This window comes from Miniopterus schreibersii (genome assembly GCF_964146895.1).
Source record: "Miniopterus schreibersii genome assembly, chromosome: 8".
Taxonomy (NCBI): domain Eukaryota; kingdom Metazoa; phylum Chordata; class Mammalia; order Chiroptera; family Miniopteridae; genus Miniopterus; species Miniopterus schreibersii.
Window position 1 is genome coordinate 55488809 of NC_138109.1, and position 21895 is coordinate 55510703.

Below are 21895 nucleotides of genomic sequence, written 5' to 3' on the forward strand. Positions count from 1 at the left end.
GAGATGTATAGGACAGTGCTACTCAGAGGGTGGTCCACGGACTGCTTGCCAATCTACAGACTTTATTTCAAGTCTGTGAGGACGTGTAGAATTTGTGCCAAAATGCAAATCAACTAAAGTACTGTTTATTTTGGCTGATTTTTTGTTTGTTTGTTTTTGTTGTTGTTGTTGCGGGGAGAGGGGTAGCAAGACTTTATTGACTAAAGAAGTAATGAGTTTAATTTACACTCATGCACAGGATCCTTCTTTGGTCTTAAAGGAACACTTTGGCACTTCCCCTTTCTAGTTCTTAAATTCTGTGACTGAATACTTAATATTGAGTTGTTTAAAATTTGCTAATTCAAGTCATTATTGCAATATTAATTAAAATTATAATAAACAAAAGAATGTTATTTAGATAATAGAAATGGCAAAGTTTGAAAAGTTAAAAATACAAATGTTGGGTGACATTTTAAAAAATACGTTTTTATTGGTTTGAGAGAGAGGAAAAGGGAGAGATAGACACATCAATGATGAGAGAGTCATTGATCAGCTGCCTTCTCCACACCCCCGACTGGGGATCGAGCCCGCAACCCTGGCATGCCCCCTGACTGGGAATCGAACCATGACCTCCTGGTTCTGAGGTCGACACTCAACCACCGGGCTACACCGGCTAGGCTGGTGCCTTTTTTTTAAAAGAACAAATGAAAACGTTAGGTGTTAACTTTTAAAATGGAAAATGTTTCACTCAGTCACCATGATATTATAATTTAAATATTTTATGGCATAATTTACTGCTTCCATGCACCATTCTTTCTTCATTATCTCAAGAGATAATTGAATTATGCATAGTTAATTATTAAAAATTACTACAAGGTAGTTTTAAAATGTAAAATATTCTGACATATTTAATAGGACTTCAATAGTAACAGCTAGAGAAAATTAATAATTGCTCTTAAATGTCTCAGTTAATCAATAAATATTATTCTGCAAATAACTTATACCAAAAGAATTGTTCATGAGTGGACTGAGAATACCAGGCTCATGAGAAAGTTTTGACTACTATAGAAAATCATTTAAAATCCATTGTGTGATGTGAACTTTATAAATTCATAAACTCCTTTGTATTTAATGATAGTAGTAGTACTAGAAACAGTATTGGCTTAAAATCTATTTGAAATAACTGATGTGTCATTCCTTTTTTCCAACTCTGCATAATTTTATATATTAAAGGTGAAAAATAGATCTTAATGTTAAAATGATAATTAAATTGAAAGTCCAGTTTGATCCACTCACTTCTAATTATAAGATCAGTATATTTCTGTTATTGATACATTTAACACTTTCTTTTTTATTTTGATTCATTTGTATAGTGTAGGAAATTATTTAATTGTTTATCTCAGAGCCAAGATTCATAGATTGTCATAGGTTATTCTGGATTGGCAGTGGCAGCTCTTTACTGTCAGGGGTTAATTTTCAAAATAACCAGGAAACTCTTTTCCATGGCCCCGCTTACGATTTGTGTACTCTGATGTTTTGTTTTTAATAATAAGGCATTTTGCTCTGCTTTCCCTTGGCTACTTTTCCCCCCCAATTATTGTGACAGTGAAGGTAGCCTGAACAACAGGTATTCTTGGCCTAAAAGGCTATGAAATGTCTTTATATGGAAGACCAGTGTAATTAAAAGCTTTGAATAGGCTCCAGATTAACTTCTCCAGAGTTTCTAGATGAACAGCTGGTTCAATTTGACCATCTGTGATTACTACCCTTTATATAAATAATTTTCTCCCTTTCATCTGACTCATTCCCAGTCTTTGGTTTTTCCTAATCCATTTAAGTGTGTTGTAAACCCAATCCTTTAATCATGATGAGCCTCTGGATTGAAAAATAATCGTTATAAATGCCATTGTTTAAATGTTTTAACAAATTGGGGAAGCTGATATTATATGTAATTTTGAATTATTATGGCTGTTTTCAAGGTGTATATATAACTAGAATAGTAAAATGAATTCCTATATACTTATCACCAAGCTACAGCAGTTACCAACTACACGAGTTGATAATTCTATACCCCAACTATTGTGTATCTCAGACATCATATCATTTTATCTATATTTCTCATGGGGATTATTGACACATAACTGATAAACTAGAATGGATGAAGTCCAAGAACCCTGTTGGGTGTTCAAAAGTAATTATAATGAAGAATCTTTGCTAGAAGGAAATACGAGTTTTCTGCTGGAGTTAAACTGTGTCACATAACTACATTACTAAGATGCTGTAGTATATGACATGCTCTCACAGCAGCTCCACAGTAAAACTCTGAAATTATCTTCTTTCTCTGATTCTTGAATGCAAATTTTTATTTGAAATGGTAAACGTTTTAGTTTACATAATGCCATTTCTGTTTTAAGTGAACTTATAATTCCTTATAATGAATCATAAAATTCAGTGCCACAGTGAGCAACTATGAGGTTAATAGTGACACAGAGTGAAAAAACATTGGTTTTACTGGTTTCTCGGGTGAGACACAGTAGCTGAACTGATTATATTACCTATCTAATGAGTAATATTTCTCAAATGTACAAGGATTAATTTTCAAATATAAAGAAGTAGCTCTTAATTTTGATTATAGTTTAAAAATGAGTACATCATAAATGGAATTAGTGGTAAGAACGGCTTAATGAGATAACAATGAAGCAGGTAATAGTAAGTTGTTATTCCATGACAGATGAAAATATAAGGTCTTTAGATTACAGATAGCAGTATTATAGGAAAATGGCCAATATACAGTATGCGGTGGAAAGTCAATATTCTAGAAGAGTTGGGTTTTTTTTTTTCTGCTTTAATTTTTGTGATCTTTGGCCTCCAGGGTAACTTATGTATGGTTTTCCCAAATCCTTGTATTCATTGATATTTTAAATTATTTCCTAAAATTATCCTCAAGTTGTAAATGTGCTAATAAGTATAACCATTTAATGAACTACATTTTCAGAAATGCAAATATAGTGTTCGGGCTAGTAGAATGAGGCTTTAAGAAATCAAAATTTCATTTTGAAAGAACCTTGAAGATTTAGAAACCTTTTAAATTCTACCAGTTGAGAAACTATTACAGTTTTAACCAAGTGTTTGTAGTAAGCTTTCCTTTTAAATGATTATTAAAAATTGGATCAAAGAGTTAAAGTGTCAGTAATCTTTACAAAATTAAAGAGATAAAAATACCCACTGTGGTAGGCTAAATAATGGTGCCGCAGCCCTAGCCGGTTTGCTCAGTGGTTAGAGCATTGGCCAGCAGACTGAAAGGTCTCAGTTTTGATTCCAGTCATGGGCACGTACCTCAGTTGCAGGCTCCATGCCTGGCTTGGTTGGGGCATGTGCCGGAGACAACCAATTGACTGTCTCACATCAATGTTTCTCTGTCTCTTGTCTGTCCCACTCCCTTCCACTCTCTCTAAATGGGAAAAATATCCTTGGGTGAGGTTTAACAAAATAATAATAATGATGATGGTGCTCCAGAACGAGTGAATATGTTATTTTACATGACAAAAGGGATTTTGCAGATGTGATTAAATGAAGGATGTTGAGATGAGATTATCCTGAATTATCTAGGTGGTCCCAGTGTAACACAAAGGGTCCTTGTTAGAGGGAGTCAGGAGTATCAGGGTCAGAAAAGATGTGATAAGAGAATCAGTGGTCAGTCAGTGAGAGATTTGAAGATGCTATGATGCTGTCTTTTAAAGGTGGAGGCAGAGGCCATGTGACAGGAATGCAAATAGCCCTTAGAAGCTGGAAGAAGTTTCTAGGGAATGGACTTTACCCTAGAGCCTCCAGAAGTAAAGCAGCCTTGATTTTAGAACTACTCATGTCCAGAACTATAGATAAAATTTGTGTTCTTATGAGCTACTAAATTTGTGATAGTTTGTTATAACAGCAATAGGAGGCATACACTCAGTGAACAACTTTCAAGAGTGGCACTGACCTATTGGTATTATAAGTATTCTAACAATTTTTTTAAAAATATGTCTTTCCTTGAAAAGCCTATTCTTCTTTAGAATTTGGACTTTTTATGTACTCAGGGAAAATAAATGAGCCCTATTCCAAATTAGTTTTTTCTCTTAAAGATATTACATAGATGAGTTCCATAGTTCAGTCGCCCAGAATATTTTGTGATGCTCCTACATGCCCATGAGGGTTACTATCATGATAATTTTGCAAGTGGCTTCTTGACCTGGTTTTCCACTGGTGGTGTAGATCATGATATTTATCAATTTTTATGTATCTATTATGCATTCATCATTGATATATTATATATACACATATATAAATAAGTTCCTCAATAACCTTGCAGGTTTGATGTTATCCATATTTTACAGGTGAGGATCCTGAGTGTGACCCTGTGACTCATTTGTTTGAAATAAATTAATATTCGTTGTGTTAATATTTATCTCCCAGCAAGATTTCAACTTCAACTTCCAGTACTGTTGTTCAGGAAGTAAAAAAGGTTGTTCAGAAAAGTGAGTATCTTAGATTTATAGCACAGGTGATTTAATTGGGAAGATAAAAAACACACAGTATAGTTGAGATTTGAGGTGGGCTTTGAAGGACGAGTAGGTTTTGACAGCAGCTGGAGAGAGACTATTCCAAGTGGAGTGAATGCCGAGCAAAGGCTCAGAGATGTGAACACACGGACTAGGTTATGGTGAGGTAATAGTTTGGTTAGAAGATTTATTTAGGAAAAAGGGAAAGGTAACACAGCAATGAAGTAAAAAGTGCATAGGTATTTTTGTTTTTGTCAAATTTTATTTTCAATTCAATTGATGAGATGATTTTAAAATTACCTTTATCAAACTATTTAATATCAAGATACGAATATTTAGATTGTAAGCTCTTTAAAGGCAACTGATTTGCTGAATGAGTGAGTAAATGAGTGAATGCTGACTTACAGTTTTCAAGGAAACCTTGGTAGTGTTCAATATATGTATTTTAAACAGCGAAGCATGTAATTTTTGAGAGATTTTCATTAGAATGGTTAAATGGGAAGGTTTTGATATTTAAGTGATAAACTCCAGTTACCTAGAAAATTTATTTGTACATGTCAGTTCATTTCTCAACAGCATTTATTAAATGAAGATTTATTCATTTTGGTAATTTAGTGTTTTTCCCCCTCTTCTGATATAATGAGTAATATAAATTAATTTGTTTCTTTGGTCGTGTAATTTACTGCATTCATGGATACTAACTTTTTAATATCTGCTGCAAACTTTTGCTCCTTTGTCATTTGAATATGCTCATTTTCTGGTTATAAAAGAGTTACGTGAATATCTACTGATTACATAACATTGTGAGATGTGACTATCTTGGTGCTAGTTCTCTTTTTGCACCAAAAAGTGAAAAATCTCTTCCTGTGATATAAGATAGGCACTGAAGGCTGCCAAGTTGGTTTATTAGTTGGATTACTGTTGTAAACACTCAACATATTTTGCGGTTGAAAAACACAAGTTAAAATGTTTTCTATTCATTTTGTTTATTCTGCATGTTTGTAATTATAATATAAAGTAAAAATCTCTGACTCAATAAATCTGTGCATAAATTTTCCTCAATAGTTTTCTTTTAAAAACAGTTAAAAAATTAAAAAAACATAGGAAAGCACAAAGAAGGAAATAAATCACTCCTATTCTGTCAGAATTATCAAATATTAAAATTTTGGCATATTTACTTTCAGACTTTTAGCCATAGCATGTATGGGGGGAAGAAGGGGGACATCTGTAATACTTTCAACAGTAAAGATAAATTTTAAAAATTAGAAAATAAAAGCATGTGTGCTTACTAAATTAGCATGTGTGAAACCTAGCTGTCTTCGTGGTGGCCATTTGAAGTGCAGGTGAGAACGAGCCATGTTATTCTGTTCATTCTTTTTCACCCTTTCAGGACTAGATTTTGCTTGTGACTAGCGGACACATTTGTGTAAGGGGATACATATAATAAATCTTTCCATATAGAGTACTGTTTCATTAATTGTGCCTTCTAACTCAAAATATGCTACGAGGCAAAGAAGTGATATTAGAAAGGCAGGGTCTTCATAATATTTTAAGTTCTGTTTTGTGGGGAGAGGGGCTGATGGGAAGAAATAATGACCTAGATCTATCCTCAGAATTAATTCCATTTCCCATTGATGATTTTGGGTAGACAGTAAGCAATTTTGTAAATTTATGAACTGTTAAACTTTTAAGGTGAGCATTGTAAGGATTAGCCTATAAGATTATTTTATAGGTGGCTGTAAGTTAAGCCTTTAGATTGAACCAGTTTGAGAGACCAAATAAACCTGTTTAAAGTAACTTTTACTTTACGTAACTGATTTAATAACCAACAAAAAATGTATTCTAGATTTATGGTAAGCAGTACAGTTACTGGATTTTTTTTTCTTCTCCTATCTCGAGGAACCAACTGATGGAGATTTGGTGTGGACTAGGTTCCAATGTAGTCAGAAGTGAAAGTAAATAAGGACTTTGTTGTTACAGTCCTGTCCTGTATTCTGCATGGTTAATCTATGCCCTGCTATGAGTATGGTCATTGGAACCAAAATGACACCTTTCTCGTTGTAAAACTGATAGGTATGTTTTTATGTGCATTAATAATGATTTTAAAAATAGGACTTCACTAAATGCATCAAGTCTTTGTTTCTGTTATTAGCTTTGGTATTTATCAACAAATGTGCATATGTAGCTACAAAAAGCATATATAGAAATATATATTTTGTATTTTAGCTGGGTGGCTGTGTTTGTGCCATAATACATTCTGTGAGGATAAATTTTCTTTGGGTTCCAAAAATAGTGTTTATTTTAGAAAATTTGGGAGATGACTGAAAGTGCCCTTGTATTCTGAATCTCAGAGCAATTAAGGTAAAAGGCGTTAAATTTTATGTAGAGCCATTGAAAGTTGGGCTTAGAACATAGTTTCAGTAAATAATCAACAGCCCAAAACACTCGCCAGGGAGAAGGGTTCTGTAATATTTAAGTCATAGCACACTATTCAGTCATATAATTTTGGAATGTGACATTACTTTTGTTATATGGAACTAGGAAATAAGAAAATAGAACCCACTAAGTAACCCACATTTTTAGACATTACATCTCTATTTGTTCTTAGCTTCCTAGTTGACACCATTACCATTTCTGTCATCATTATTATATTTATTCTATTGATTCTCCAGAATGCAAACATAGGAAAACAGCAGCTAGACACCAGGCATAAAATGTCAGGATATATTTCTGTCTTAACACATAAGTGAGGAATATTTTTGAAACTCTTTTTAAAAACTCCACATAGGTAATTGTTTTCATTGGGAGATAACTGGTTTTGTGAGTCCATCTTTTTCCTTTGAAGTGGGAAGTATTTTGATAATTTCCATAGGCTGTTTTTTTTGAGTTAGCAGCAGTTTTCTGGTGGTTTTAGTTTCCTGAGAAGCTGCTATTATCGATTTGAATATATTGAGGTAATAAGTGAGAATAAAGGAGAGAAATAATAGGACAGATCTCTTTTTACAAAAAGAAAAGTAGCAATTATTTGTGGTGTCTTTATCAGGAATTCAATTTTTAGCTCTTCTCAATCCATATTATCTTTAATTCTTACTTTTCAGTTCCAGAAGAGAAATGAATGACTCTTTTTGTACCTCAGTATAACATCAATAGTATATATGTGGCTCCTGTAATTTTAAAACCCTGTGCCAGATGAAACTATTTGAAATAACAATGTTTCCAATAATGTGGGAGAACTAGCTTGTTTGTAAAGTTAAGGAGAAAAGGCAAGATACAGCAGTGTTCATATATTATGATTACTGTTTAATAAAAGCATAGGAAAAAACCAGTAAGGAAATGTCCCCAGATATGTACTGTAGGTATATTTGGATGGTGAGCTATGTTATTTTTCCTCTTTTTTCTGGTTTTGTGAATCCATCTTTTTCTGGAGTATATTAGCTTTTACAGTAGAAAAAATGAATTCAAAAGACCCTAGGAACCGTTTTTATTCAGTGATATTAAGCCCCTCTTTTGTTGTCTGATGCTTGTAGAAATTGAACCTTAAATATTTTAAGTCAGAATATACATGTGTATTCATTCATGCATGTATCCAAAATATAAAAGAATGTTTTTTTCTTTGAATATGGATCTACTTATAGGAGTTCTGTATTACTTTTGTTTTTAAAGCACACTGATAGTACTTATTCTGTATTTTCCACTTTGGCCTTCTTTAAAATGTAACCAAAAAAAATTTAACACCTTTAATAGTAATCTAGATCTTCAGATTTTTTCCTCAAGTCTTTTGCATTGTTTTGTCAATATCTGGTTCAAGACCAGTTTTTACAGGGTCTTCTCTGAGTATTCAGTTTGATTTTCAACAGTCCTCTTGCTCTTTGCACTCATGTATCATTGGTGTATATATACAATTACAATATTAGATATAACTGGTGTAAAATAGGTGAACGTCATGAAACTAGCAACTTTGTTGTTTATTACTGTATATATTTATACAGTATGTATGCTTTTTTGTGGGGAGATGGGGTCTGGCTTCTTCAACTCAGCTTGAGAGTGGAAATTTTTTTCCTTACTTCCAATCTTAAGGTGAAAAGATCCAGTCTTTCAATAGTGATGTTAGCTGTAGATTTTTCAAAGATACTGTCTTACCAGTTTGGGGAAGTACTATTACTAGTTTGCTGAGATTTTTTATCATAAATGGGTGTGGATTGTGCCAAATGCTTTCTCTGCATGTATTAAGATGGTTGTCTTTTTTTTTAATTTTTTTTTTTTAAGCTAGTTAATATAGTGAATTGCATTGACTTTTGAATGTTAAACCAACCTTGCATTCCTAAAGTACCCCCAACTCCCAAGACTCTCAAATTTATGAGTCTGGGTGACCTAAAAACTGTATCAATAGGAGCCATTACAAAGCATACTAGAACAACACTGGAACTTGTCTAATACATTTTTGTTAACTCTGGTTCATGACCCTGTAAGTATCATTCGTCATTTCATCCATGACTGACATATTATGGAAGAGTGAGCTGTAGCATGATTTCTCATCTTTGGAGGCCATTTTATTTCTAATGGACTCCCAGTTTGTTTCTTAATTTTGGCCTCCCTCCCTCCCTGATAAACTGGAAATAATCAGTCTAAATAAAGTGGTTTGTAAGGATAATTAAAATTTAGGAACAAGGTCACTTTATAGGATCTCCTAAAGTTATTTAAAATTTTAAATCCTTGTTTATAATTTCAAAAATTTATATTCACCCTTTAAGAATAAGTGATCTGTACTCCCAGTGAAACTGGAGAAAGTGGGAAGGCAGGAGTCTGTATTTTAACAAATCCTGCAAGTCATTCTGATGCATGCTCAAGTTGCAGACCACTGCTCTAGAATAGGATGTATTTCAAGCTCTAGTGAAATAATGGCAAGTTTTCAGCATCGGTAATTCTAATTTTCAAGCAGCTGCTGCCCTGGGTTTTGGTTACTGATCTCCACACCCAGCTGGAGTTGAGTCCTGGTTACTCCTCACTCTTTGTACTTGCTAGTCAGTGGAGCGCCAGGTGCAATTGTTGAAGCGTGAAAGTAATTCAGCTTTGTAGACAGCATTGGCATTTCGTTCTTGACTTTGAAAACGCTTTCCTCTCTTTGGTATGGTATTTATTTAAACAATCAAAGCACATCTCTTTCAATGGCAGTTCAGACTTCTGCTAAACACTGAGGAAATTTATGAATCTTCTTGCCAGTTTAATATCAAAATTAATATTTTAGCTGGATTACAAAGCTCACATATAATTAGTCCCTCATTGTGTTTTTCCTTCAGGGTTTCCATTTTAAGAAAAAAATTTTGTCTCTTCCCTGAATAATTTACTTTCCACCTTTTTCACATCTTCCACATTATCATATCTCTATTTTTACTCTAAGAAATCCTAGCAGAGGTTTATTTTATTAAATGCATTTTTTAGTAATAAGGCCCAAATATGTGTTTTGTGAATTACAAAACTCACCCAACCCTCAAAAAGCATTCCAACGGCATATTGGTAAAATGCGAAGCAAGGGTATACGTCTTACAACTGCTGTGTATGTTAAAGTGTACTAAATATGGATAGTTAAAAGTTGTCAGTGTGGTCAAAACTGCAAAATACTTAGTAGGGAAGCACATGATTTTGCAGTGATATTGCAGGATTGTTTTTGTTTGTATTGCACATGTGTTATAAGTAGGTAGTGTGGTAAACGAGGTCAAAGGCTGTTGGCCTTGAAAGTCTGCTTTGATGTTCTTTATTTTTAATTCTTTACTTTGTCTTCATTTTCTCATTCAGTTCTTTGACACCAGCGGCTGCCTTTGTGGTGTGACTCCCAATTTCTATCATTAGTTCAGAACTTTCTCCTGAAATATGTCTTCAGCACCCTACATATTAGTACCTGGGTGTTCCATGGGCACCTAAAACTATGTCCAAAAACTAATAATCGAGATTTCCCTTGCACTAACCCCTTGAATGTGTATGGAATCAAGAGTTATGTAATAGCCCAATTTATCGCTTGGTCTTGACCCCAGATGTTCACCCAGGACCTCATTCTCAATTGAAATGACATTCTGATATTTCTGGAAATCTTCCAGAGAAGTTTCGCATGTGTTTATAAAAAGAAAAAACAGAATCTCCTCTACCTCCAGGCATCTGCTCGGTCACATTTCTGTCCACTGGTCAGCCATCTCCAATCGAGTATCATTGTCTGCTGCTGCCCCAAGAGAAAATGTCAGAAAGTACTAGAATCCTCATATGCCCCCATCCATGTCATACTTTATCATTTGTGAATCTGCTTTGTGTGCCTGTGTGAGGAGATGGCTATTTATACACTAGCTATTTATTCCTGTCTTCTCATGTTACGTACTGGGAAGCAACTGCCTGCCCAAAGACTAAATTTCTTAACAATCACCGCTACACCTAGGTATAGCCATATGATTAGTGTTTGACAAGATAGTTAAGAAATTATTGTGTTTTCTCCACTCTGCCTTCCTGTGTCTGCTAACTGGATGCAGAACTCTTTAAGGTCCTGGGGGAATGTCAAGGTCACAAGAAGGAAGGATCCTGATTTCCTTGAATCATTGTATAAAAGGCCACCTACCATCCAGGAACATGCACGTTGGTACTTGAACAAGAACAAAACTTCTGTTGTAGTGAACAATTGAAATTTTATTTATTCTGGTGCTAATGTTTCCCTAGCTTAAATAGTGTCCCTGTGTATTACGATAGATCCTTTGTCATCTTTTTTTTTTTTTTTAAATCATCTTGCATGCCCTTTCTCCAAAAACTCAAACACATGGTATACGGCTGCCCATGAGGCTGGAAGGGAACAGGTGTCATATTGTACTCTCCAGTCTAGATTTTTTTTGCTGTTGTGCTTTTTCTACCCTGTCTTCCAGACCTGTTATATAAGTTCAGAACATAAGCCCTTGTGAAAATAAATGCTTCAACAGACTACCTATGTATTTGATTTCTCAGTTTGAGCTTCATTGTAGATTTCCAAATATCCTGAATTCCTTTCTTCTCTTGCCCAAATTGTTCTTCCTCCTGTCCCTTCTCAAACTCAGTGAATGGCTCCTTCCTTTTCCTCAGTATAGAAGCCTAGAGACAACACCTTAACCTCTTCCAAGTCCCTCATCTCCTTTTTCATCTAAGCTGCTATTCCATTTGCTTATCTCCTGCCAATCCCCAAGCTCTGCCTTCAGGTCTTAATCCTCACTATATCTTCAGGACATTAACATTCAACTCTAAGGGGTGTCCGTCAAATGATGCCTTGGGGAGTCTTGCACTGTGAAAGCCCTACATGGGCTGTTACTTAAAACTTCAAAACTGGCTCCACGTTGCTTATGGAAGATGGCCTCACGTGTTCCATGGACCTCAGGGGTTCTCAAGGCCCATTCAGAGGGATCACAGAATAGTTCACAACTATTTTTATAATAACTCTAAGGTGTTACTTCCCTTTTTCACTGGTTGACACTTGTACTTATGGTACAAAAGCAATAGTGGTACCAAATTGTACCACTAACCATTATATTCTTTAAAACCTTGCACTCACAGTTACCCAGCTCTCCCCATAAAAACCCATTTTCATGTAAGAATGTCCTTTATAAAGCAGCCAAAATTATTAACTTATTTAAATCTTGACTATTTAGTACATGCCTTTTTAATAATATCCCTGACAACATGGAAAATGCGCCAAGTACCTCTGTGTACCCGAGTACAATGGTTGTCCTGAGGAAAAGCTCGTGTTGATTGTTTGAGTTCTAAGCTCAATAAGCCACTTTTTCCAGATAATACTGTTTTTACTTGAAAGAACAACCAACAGACAAACTGTGTTTATTCAGACTTTGGTAGTTGGCAGAGAGTTTCTGAGAAATGAACAAAGTGAACTTGTCACTTCAAGGAAAAGAATTGACAGTATTTGTTGCCGATTATAAATTTGAGAGAAAATGTGTATCTGCCACCATGAGCATGACAGCTCCCCAATACTTTTCTGATGAGATTGGTGGTGATATAATGATGTGGGTTGTTTGTTGTTTTTTGAAATTGTATAATTTAAATTTGTTAACTTTTAGAGAATCTGCATAACTTCTTGACCCAGTATTTTCCAAATGCTAGTACAAGGTAGGTCAATAAAAAGTGTAGGAAAAGTTTATTAATATGGTTTTATATCACCATGCAACTAACCTTAAGAAGCTAGCACTTCTTGAATTTTAGTACAGTGTCAAAAAAGAATATCTCCAATTATTTAAATTTTTTTTTTTCCTTTTTAGCCAATTAATAAGACAAATTTCATTGCTTGATTTTATACTGTTGAACCTTCTTTGCATCCCTAGAATAAATCCTACTTGGTAATGGTATGTAGTTCTTTTTATATATTGCTGAATTATATTTGGTAATATTTTGTTAAGGAGTTTTATAATCTTTATTCATGAGGAATATTGGCCTATAGTTTCCCTTTATTGGTCATGTCTTTGGTTTTGTATCTTATGGATAATGTCCAGGGACCTTAGTTATACCTTGCAGGAGGACTAGCAGAGCACAGGCCTACTCTGTCTTCCTTGAGTGGAAGGTGCTTCAGCTCTTTTTTATTGTATGATCCATGTAAGTTTTAAGGGTAACACATGCAGCCTTTATGTGCTGCCTGGAAGCCACACAAAAAAGCATTGGCCAGTGTTCAGAGTCCAGCCTTCAGCCTTCCATATAGAAATTTATTTTGTCAGTTCCCGTGGTGTTTGAATTCAAGGAGACTTATTCAGGCTAAAACTATTCATGAGAAAATGATGTATTCAATCAGACAACCAATTTATTTAATTCATATGATTAGAAAATGCTAAGGATCCACTTTACTTCAGGTATTTGGTGGCACCAAGCTCTTAGAGCCCAGCTTATCTAGCTCTGAAACAGGCATACTTGCCAGGGAGTCCTGACAAGTCAGGCTTTGTGCCAAGTCACCCTCACCCATAAACATTTCTCAGGTAGACACTGCCAGCTTTCTCTGTGATTTCTCTTTGCTTACAATTCTTATTAGGCCTTGTTGTCCTGGGAGCCATTTTTCTAAAAGTAGTTTCTGTGGGGTCACCTCCCCGCCACCCTGCATGGCTATGGTTGGGCTTTAAGAGGAAGTTCATAACCCAAAAATCATTATGAGCCATTAATGCATATTTTTCCTCTGTTCCGTTATGCATTCGTACATGGTTTAAACCTCTTACGAACAACCCTAGCTTATTATCTACCAAAGTCTTAAAATTGTTATGCCAATTTCTATGTTTTCCTATAATTATAGATATTAAAATTTGGTCATTTTTTCTTAATGTTCTTTGCCTTTACCTATTATCTACCTATCTATATACTTTTTACTTTAACATGCAGAAATTTAGGCATTTGAAGGCAGGGCGATGTATTGCTCTTTTCTTTCATTGTTTCTTTTACGCCCCGCGGTCCTAAGCTGTTACCTGCAATACAGAAATGCTGCACTTGTGGGCACTTGTGGGCACTTGTGGACTGTTTATTCTCTGCTCAGACCATTGCAAAACTGATCGTTGGAGAGTGAGGAGGTTATATGGGTCCTTTAATGTATACAAGACACATAGCTTATTCCTCTCTGTAAATTATTTAATGTATGGAACATTTAACTAAGTGCTCAAAGATAAAAGGCATTACCCAAAACAATAATCTCAACGTTAAAAATATTAGTCATTACAAGATACATTGTGGTTAAGAAAAAGATATTTTCTTTTCTTTCTTTTTTTTTTTTTTTTAAAATATATCTTTATTGATTTCAGAGAGAGGAAAGGAGAGGGAGAGAGAGAGAGATCGAAACACCAATGATGAGAGAGTCATTGATCGAGCCCACAACCTGGGCATGTGCCCTGATAGGGAATCGAACCCCGATCGCCTGGATCCCAGGTTGACGCTCAACTGCTGAGCCATGCCCGGCCAGGCAAGAAAAAGATATTTTCTTCAGTTCTCTTTTTTTTCAGTTTTCCTGTAGTCTGATACATACATGCATACATATGTATGTATCTTGGTGACTTTAATGCTGTGTAGAATTTAGATTGGTCTCTTTAATGCAGTGTTTTATACTCAGCTTGGTCATTGTATTCTTTCAGTACATGAGGCCGTTAATGCACTGTCAGTGACACAGTAGGTATTTATTGCTATTTTAAAAGACATGAGTTTGTTGATCATCTGCCACAGGGCAAGTTGATTAAGTTGAGATATGTGCCACATTCAATAGGAGCCCAGAAAAACTAGAATTCCCATGGAGTTCAGTGCTGATCTTCTGTGTTGGGCACATTAGTGCCAGTGTTGCCTGGCCTGCCTGCCTGTAATTTTATGGCTCTCAGACTGCACCCAGTGTTGTTTGTAGGCTATACATTTTGTGGTGGTTCTGAAATAGCTTGCATAGCAGAGTCTATATAATTCATTAATCAAACATGATAAAACGATACTACTACAAAATGCACCTTAAGTATTTTAAATATACTGCCTGCTTTCTCTAAGTGCACTACAAATGTGCTGTAATAAAGCTTCCCCACTGATTTAAGAGAGTCTCAGAAGAAGCTGTACTAACTAAGTGCAGAGCATCTTTGGGAAAAAAATGGAACTATTAGATACTTAGTAAAGATATGTCCATATTACAAACAGTCTTAGTAGTTTTAAGTATTGTCACAGAAGAAAAGAGTAGTTTACCATTAACAGTAGTTACTGTTATTGTTCAACTAACTGAGAATTGATTTTATAAACCTATATCACTAGCCTTTTTTAGGCATTACACTGTGGTAATAATTATCTTGTTATTTTAAGCAGTATGAAAACACTTGAAAAATAGAAAATGCATATAAATGTTATTTAAATGAGGAAAGTAGTGACTCCTGTATTTGTACCTTTTCATAATTTAAGAAATTTTTAAAAATCATGTGAACTACACAGTACGTGTAATTTAATACACATAATGAATCAAGAACAATGATTAATTTTGAAAACATATTAGTTTCATGGCCCAGCTAGAGTTTTAGCACCTTACAAAATAAAAATTTCACAGACTAAATAGTGTCTTCTTTTAAAAATACTTGTAATTAATTAATTTTCAAAGCATGTTAGTTTCATGGTCCAGCTAGAATTTTAGCACCTTACAAAATAAAAATTTCACAGACTAAATAATACCTTCTTTTAAAAGTATTTGTAATTAATTAATTTTCAAAGCAGCTATTGGGCATGTGAAATTTTTAAGTGGAAGGAGTAATTACAGAGACTTAATATTGCAGTTTTTCTTTAATCACTGTGTTTTCCATAGGTAAAATGAGTATTCATTTGGGAAATAACATAAAATCTGCCTTTCTGAATACTTGATTTCAGAAAAACTAGTGAAAGTAAATTTAGTATTGCTGATTGCAGGCAAATCTTAATTTTAAGGGCAATTTTATGCCTATCTGGGCTGCTGGAGAAGCCCTCACACCTCTGTCAGCCTTTGAATGGCAAACACGCAGTTTCATTTCTTTGAACAGGAAAAGGAGGGTGTGTGGACATAACAATACCATAATAGTTTTGGGTTATGTTTAAAATATTACAGATGTCCCTTTTCTCCCCCCTGCACCCCCCCCCATGCCTTCCCCACACTATTGTCTGTGTCCATGGGTTATGCGTATATGCATATAAGTTCTTAGGTTAATCTCTCCCCACACACCCACCCACCCCGCCTTCCCTCTGATCTGAGATTCATCAGTCTGTTCCATGCTTCTGTGTCTTTGGATCTATTTTGTTCATCAGTTTATTTTGTTCATTAGATTCCACATTGGAGTAAGATCATGTGATACTTGTCTTTCTCTGACTGGCTTATTTCGCTTAGCATAATACTCTCCAGGTCCCACCATGCTGTCTCAAAGGGTGAGGGATCCTTCGTGTTTACAGCTGCATAGATCTCCATGGTGTAAATGTCCAAGAAGATGCTTGGTGTGATTTCAATCTTCTTGAACTTGTAGAGACTTGTTTTGTGTCCTAACATGTGGTCTTATCTTTAAGAATATATCATGTGTACTTGAGAAGATTTAAAAAAAAAATTATTTAATAGAATAATGTACATAGACTCTCATAAATACTTGCTCGATTTAATCTGAGACAACTTCCAAATCCCTTGTAGATGCTTATAGCATCATACACTACCTTGATTTATAGGTCCATTTGGAAAGCACTGTCTGAAAAATATTATGCTTTCTAAAATGTGGTATGTGCTTTTTAAAAGTCTGTCCTGTTGCTTTTTCTTTCTATTTCTTCTTAGCTTCTTTCTATGGATTGTCTTTTTCTACTTGCCCTTTGGGTGTTGGTATTTCCTAAGATTCTGTCCTATGGTCCCTTTCCATGCTACATATTCTAGATTATCTAGGCAATTTCATCCATTCCCATGGCTTTCCAGGATGAGTTTCTTCTACTTGTCATTTCAGACAAAGTGGGGAGTCCTCTTCCCCACTGGGTGCTGCTGGCTGTGGACTTCTTACAATATCCCAAGAAAAAGAATTTTCCAAGACTTGCACAGGAGAACGAGTGGTTTTTATTTGCATGGAATTAAATCCCTGTGTTTCTAAAGTCCCATTTCCCTAAGTCCAGTCATAAAAGAAGTGTAGCTGGTGTTTCATTAAAGCTAGAAGCAAAGCCAGTGTCCAGAGTTTCTATTCCATGTTAGAGACAGGTCCAGTACAGCATTAGGCCAGTTGTAGTCCATTAGTCCATTGTGGGGGTCGGGGGTCCGTATAGCCGTGGGCCACAGGGGAGAATGCCAGGAAGCCAAGTGTGACCCATGAGCCAAATGTGCCAAGAAGAACCAAAAGAGCGAACTTCTTTTTTCAGGGGATTATATATCCAAAATTTGCACGTGCTTTCAGTGGCCACACCCATTCTGGCCAGTGACCTCTGTTCCCAGGTGTGACTGACAGCAAGCATCTTCCCTAGTCATCCCAACTTTACCAGGCATGCATCTGTCTTCCCTTTGTCCAGTCCCCTTCCCCCAGTGTTTTGCAGGGAACGTGCCTATAATGTCTGGCTTTCCTTTTACTCCTTTCCTATTATTAATAGTTAGCTAATTACAAAACATCTCTTGATTTCTCAGGCAGTCCAACAGTATGTTCCACATTAAGCTCATCTTTCTCCTCACATTTCCAACCAACTCTCCCAAGGGAAAAACAGGATACATATGTATGCATATATATAGAATATAAGTACTTCTCTTTCTGTTTTGGAAAGCCCACTGCTAATAAGCAGCAGGCCGGAAACTTTAATTCAAGTCTTCCTAACGTGAATCCTCAGCTCAGAATATACTCTGTAAAATGATGACCTTATTTTCTGAACCAAAAAGTAAGATTTGTGGTTTGACAATATTTGAAGCCTGAACTTGTTACTGTAATTATAGCACATTGCTTTTTCATGTCACTTGTTAAATCATAGGCATAGTAGGCAGACACAAATAACAATACATATAATGTAAAGTTGCAATTACAGTAAGTACAAGAAATGTAGTGTGAGTTACACTGTGCATACATACATGCGCATGTATAATTCGACCTAGTTAAGGAGAGCAGATAATGTTTTCCTTGCAAGTGATGATTAAATTCAATGTGAAGGTTGATGAGTTCCCCAGGCAGGATTGGGATAGTGAGAGAACGGAAGAGTGTTTAATTCACAAAGATCTGGTGATAGTAGGTATATACTATAGGTGAGCACTATTTCTGTGGAAAGAAATTTGCAATCCTGTTAGATTTTTTTCCCCCCCTTCATTTCTTCCTTCCCTCTTTCTTGTTCTCTTACTCTAAAAAATATTTGAAGCTGAAATGTGTATTAAATTGGGAATAGTAGAAAGTAAAGTGTAACTGCTTTTCAAACTGTGTGGTACACAGGAATTTGAATTAGAGGAACCATAGGATTTAAAGAATAAATTAGCCAGGATTTATGTATATTGCAATACCAAAAAGAAACAGGTTTTGTGATGGGGCTGTTTCTACTTTTGTTACCTAAAAACAACACCAGCACTTATCATCATTGCCCTGATACATTTTGATAAACCAGGGAATAACTAAATCCTAAGTAATAAATTTCAAAATCTTACATTTTAAGTGATGTATTTTCTAAGTGCATTTTTTACTATGAAATTTAGTATTCCATATAATCTGTCTTTGAGTATTTGAGAATTAGTTCAGGCTGTGAAAATTCTATTAGACCGTCAAGTGACTTTTGAACTACACTGAAGAGCTCTCTGGTCTGTGGTATTCTTTTGTTCTGCATATGTATTATCCTTCAAAGGTAGTTCTGAAGTTTGGTCCTCATAACATTACTTCAGCTCCTCTTACCTAATTTTTTTTTTTAATATATCTTTATTGATTTCAGAGAGAGGAAGGGAGAGGGAGAGAGATAGAAACATTGGTGATGAGTCATCATTGATCGGCTGCCTCCTGCACGCCCCCACTGGGGATCGAGCCCGCTACCCAGGCATGTGCCCTGACCAAGAATCGAACCGTGATCTCCTGGATCCTAGGTCGATGCTCAACCACTGAGCCACGCCGGCTGGGTGGTGTCGGACATTATTTTCAGTGTTTTATAACTTCCATATAGTCTCTTTGAAAACTGAGTTCATGTCTGTTTTTCTTTGCAGAAAGGGCTATTGCAAGACACGAAGTCCGAGAAATTGAGCAGCGCCATACAATGGATGGCCCTCGGCAAGACGCAACTTTAGATGAGGAAGAGGACATGGTGGTCATTTACAACAGAGTTCCCAAAACAGCAAGCACCTCTTTTACCAATATCGCCTATGACCTGTGCGCAAAGAATAGATACCACGTTCTCCACATCAACACTACCAAAAATAACCCAGTGATGTCACTACAAGATCAGGTACACACCTCCTAAGGAATGCGTGTTTTCTGACGGGTCCTCACTCAAATTTTGTATCTCAAGGGGACACAGCATTTTTAGGGATATGTGTGCTTATCCCAATGAACTGTCAGTCTGTTAGGGGAAGGGATCAACCACATTCTTTTGAAATTTTACATTCTTCACAGTAGTTGGTACATTTCCTTGCATATAGTATGTATTCAAATATATGTGAAATAAATGAATTAATAGCTTGAGTTTTTTAAGAGAAAATTGATGCTCTTCAGTATGGTATTCTTTTAAAAATATATAATATTATTAGCAAGATACTATGTAATAAAAACCATTATATTTTCTCAACTTATGATAGAAAAATCTTTGTTTGATGAATACCTGTATTCTGTATGGCTCAATTTTGCGAATTTCATCCTATCTTTACTAGTAATTTATGTAAACGTTAGCTATAAACTTCTGGAAAACAGGGATTGTGGCTTATATTTTAACATAATCTTGCCTTTTAAGTTGTCAAGAAACTTTAGATGAACAGGTGGATAATTTTATGGAATAGTTTTAAAAGTAGAGGAAATTATCTCCTGAAATGAAATACATTCACCTCTTTATCAGTAGTAGCACACATTTTCTCCACACCTAGAGTTCTAACTATAATTATAAGCACATACAGTTCTTTCTACAAGTATGGAAGAGAATGGGTATTTGGCCTCATGAGAAGAAAAGATAATATTTGAAATACTGTCTAGGATTAAACACCATATTGAGATAGCCTTATTAGAAAGGTATTTGTGATACTCATATAATTAGAATGTATCTACTTGAAAACAGCTGAACTCGTTTTAGTAGTTGCAGAATTGACTCTGTTATCCTGTTATTTAGCATATCTATAACCTTTACTCTGAAGCAAGAGAATAACATTGATACACATAAAGTTCGCTTTCTTGCTAGAGAGCTGTTTGTAAAGGCCAATGGTATATGGCATATCATGTGCCCATGTAATTCTTGGCTCTCTGCAGCATCCTCAATTACTCTTTTTCATAGAACCAAAAATCTACATCTGTCAGCCAAACCAAATAACTCATCTATAAATGAGAAGGAACATCAACTTATTTAGCTAAGTGGGTCGTAAAAACTGTTCATTATGTAATATTGTATATCTAAAGGGAAGTATCCTCAATAATCAGTTTTTATACAGTGTGTGTACATTTTAAATCTATTTGCATGATTGCTTTTCAGAATATATCTTGGCTTAAGAGGAACACTTCTTAATGCCCATATAATTTTAGCTTTCTTTAGTAGTATTTTTTAAAAAGATACAGCTTGCTTGTTCAATTTTTAGAGTTGTTTTGTGTCCAGTATTACAGAATCCCCTGGCAGCTACATGATGTCTGACAGTGACATTGACCATTTTTTCAGCAAATATAAATCTACAGAAGCTTGCGACATATGACATTTATTGACATCATGTAGTGGTACATTTTCCCAGTTGCATTTGGATGAGATAAGACTTCTGCTTTTCTTTCAATAGATAGAAAAAATTCCCAGCAGAAGAGAAGCATAAACGCTATCTTAAAAGCAATTCGATTACATAATGAACAACACTTAAAATATATTTGTGTGGGGAGTGTAGAGAAATAGTCATTACCTGACATACTTCAAAATGGCAGCTGGTAGGTGAGAACCTGCTCTCAATCAGGAGTGGCTTATACACCAGATGTTCCCTAATACACCATATCTAAATCACTTACTGGTCTCTTGCTCTATATAGAAGCAGTTGTCCAAACAAGTTATAGTTACTGCTTCCCTCTCCTGTGCATGACATATTAGATAGCATTTTTTTTCACATTCAATCTAGTAAAATTTATTTAAATGTTAACTTCTAAATTATACTACATGCCTTGGAAATATTTTTTTTAATATTCCCTGAACCCTATTTTGCATAACATAGGGTTGATTTTAATGCCGTATTTTTGTTCTTGTGTAGTGTCCTCAACTGCTTTATTATTATTTATTTATTTATTTTTAAATATATCTTTATTGATTTCAGAGAGAGGAAAGGAGAGGGAGAGAGAGAGATAGAAACATCAATGATGAGAGAGTCATTGATCAATCCCACAATCCAGGCATGTGCCCTGACCGGGAATTGAACCCCGATCGCCTGGATCCTAGCTCGATGCTCAACCGTTGAGCCACGCCTGGCCGGGCAACTGCTTTATTATTTAGATAGGAATTGAATGACCGATTTTGCTCTTCTTTCTTCTCTGAGAAATAGTTTCTAATCAATATCTGACTGAAGTAAGACTTAAAAGATTAGATTTTTATTATATCTGCCATTGTCTCAATCTTTCATTTAAAACCCAGTTTACTCATAAAAATGTTTTGGGATATAATAGGTGACCACTCTCTTTATCTTTTCACCTTCCAACCTCAGTAGTTCAGTCTGCTTAATATCCTCATTTAGCCTTAGCTCTTTCCTGGATGTATTTTGGGCATACTACTAGGTATTATGC

The 21895-nt window shown here is 35.3% G+C and overlaps 1 protein-coding gene across 2 annotated transcripts in view; it reads left to right on the forward strand.

Moving 5' to 3' along the window:
* HS2ST1 (heparan sulfate 2-O-sulfotransferase 1) overlaps positions 1 to 21895 on the forward strand; it is a 146998-nt gene that overhangs the window by 95371 nt on the left and 29732 nt on the right. For both annotated transcript variants that reach the window (XM_081146026.1, XM_081146027.1), the window contains exon 2: positions 19156 to 19394. In XM_081146026.1, coding sequence (XP_081002152.1) covers positions 19156 to 19394 — 239 coding nt within the window. The remainder of the gene's footprint in view (positions 1 to 19155; positions 19395 to 21895) is intronic.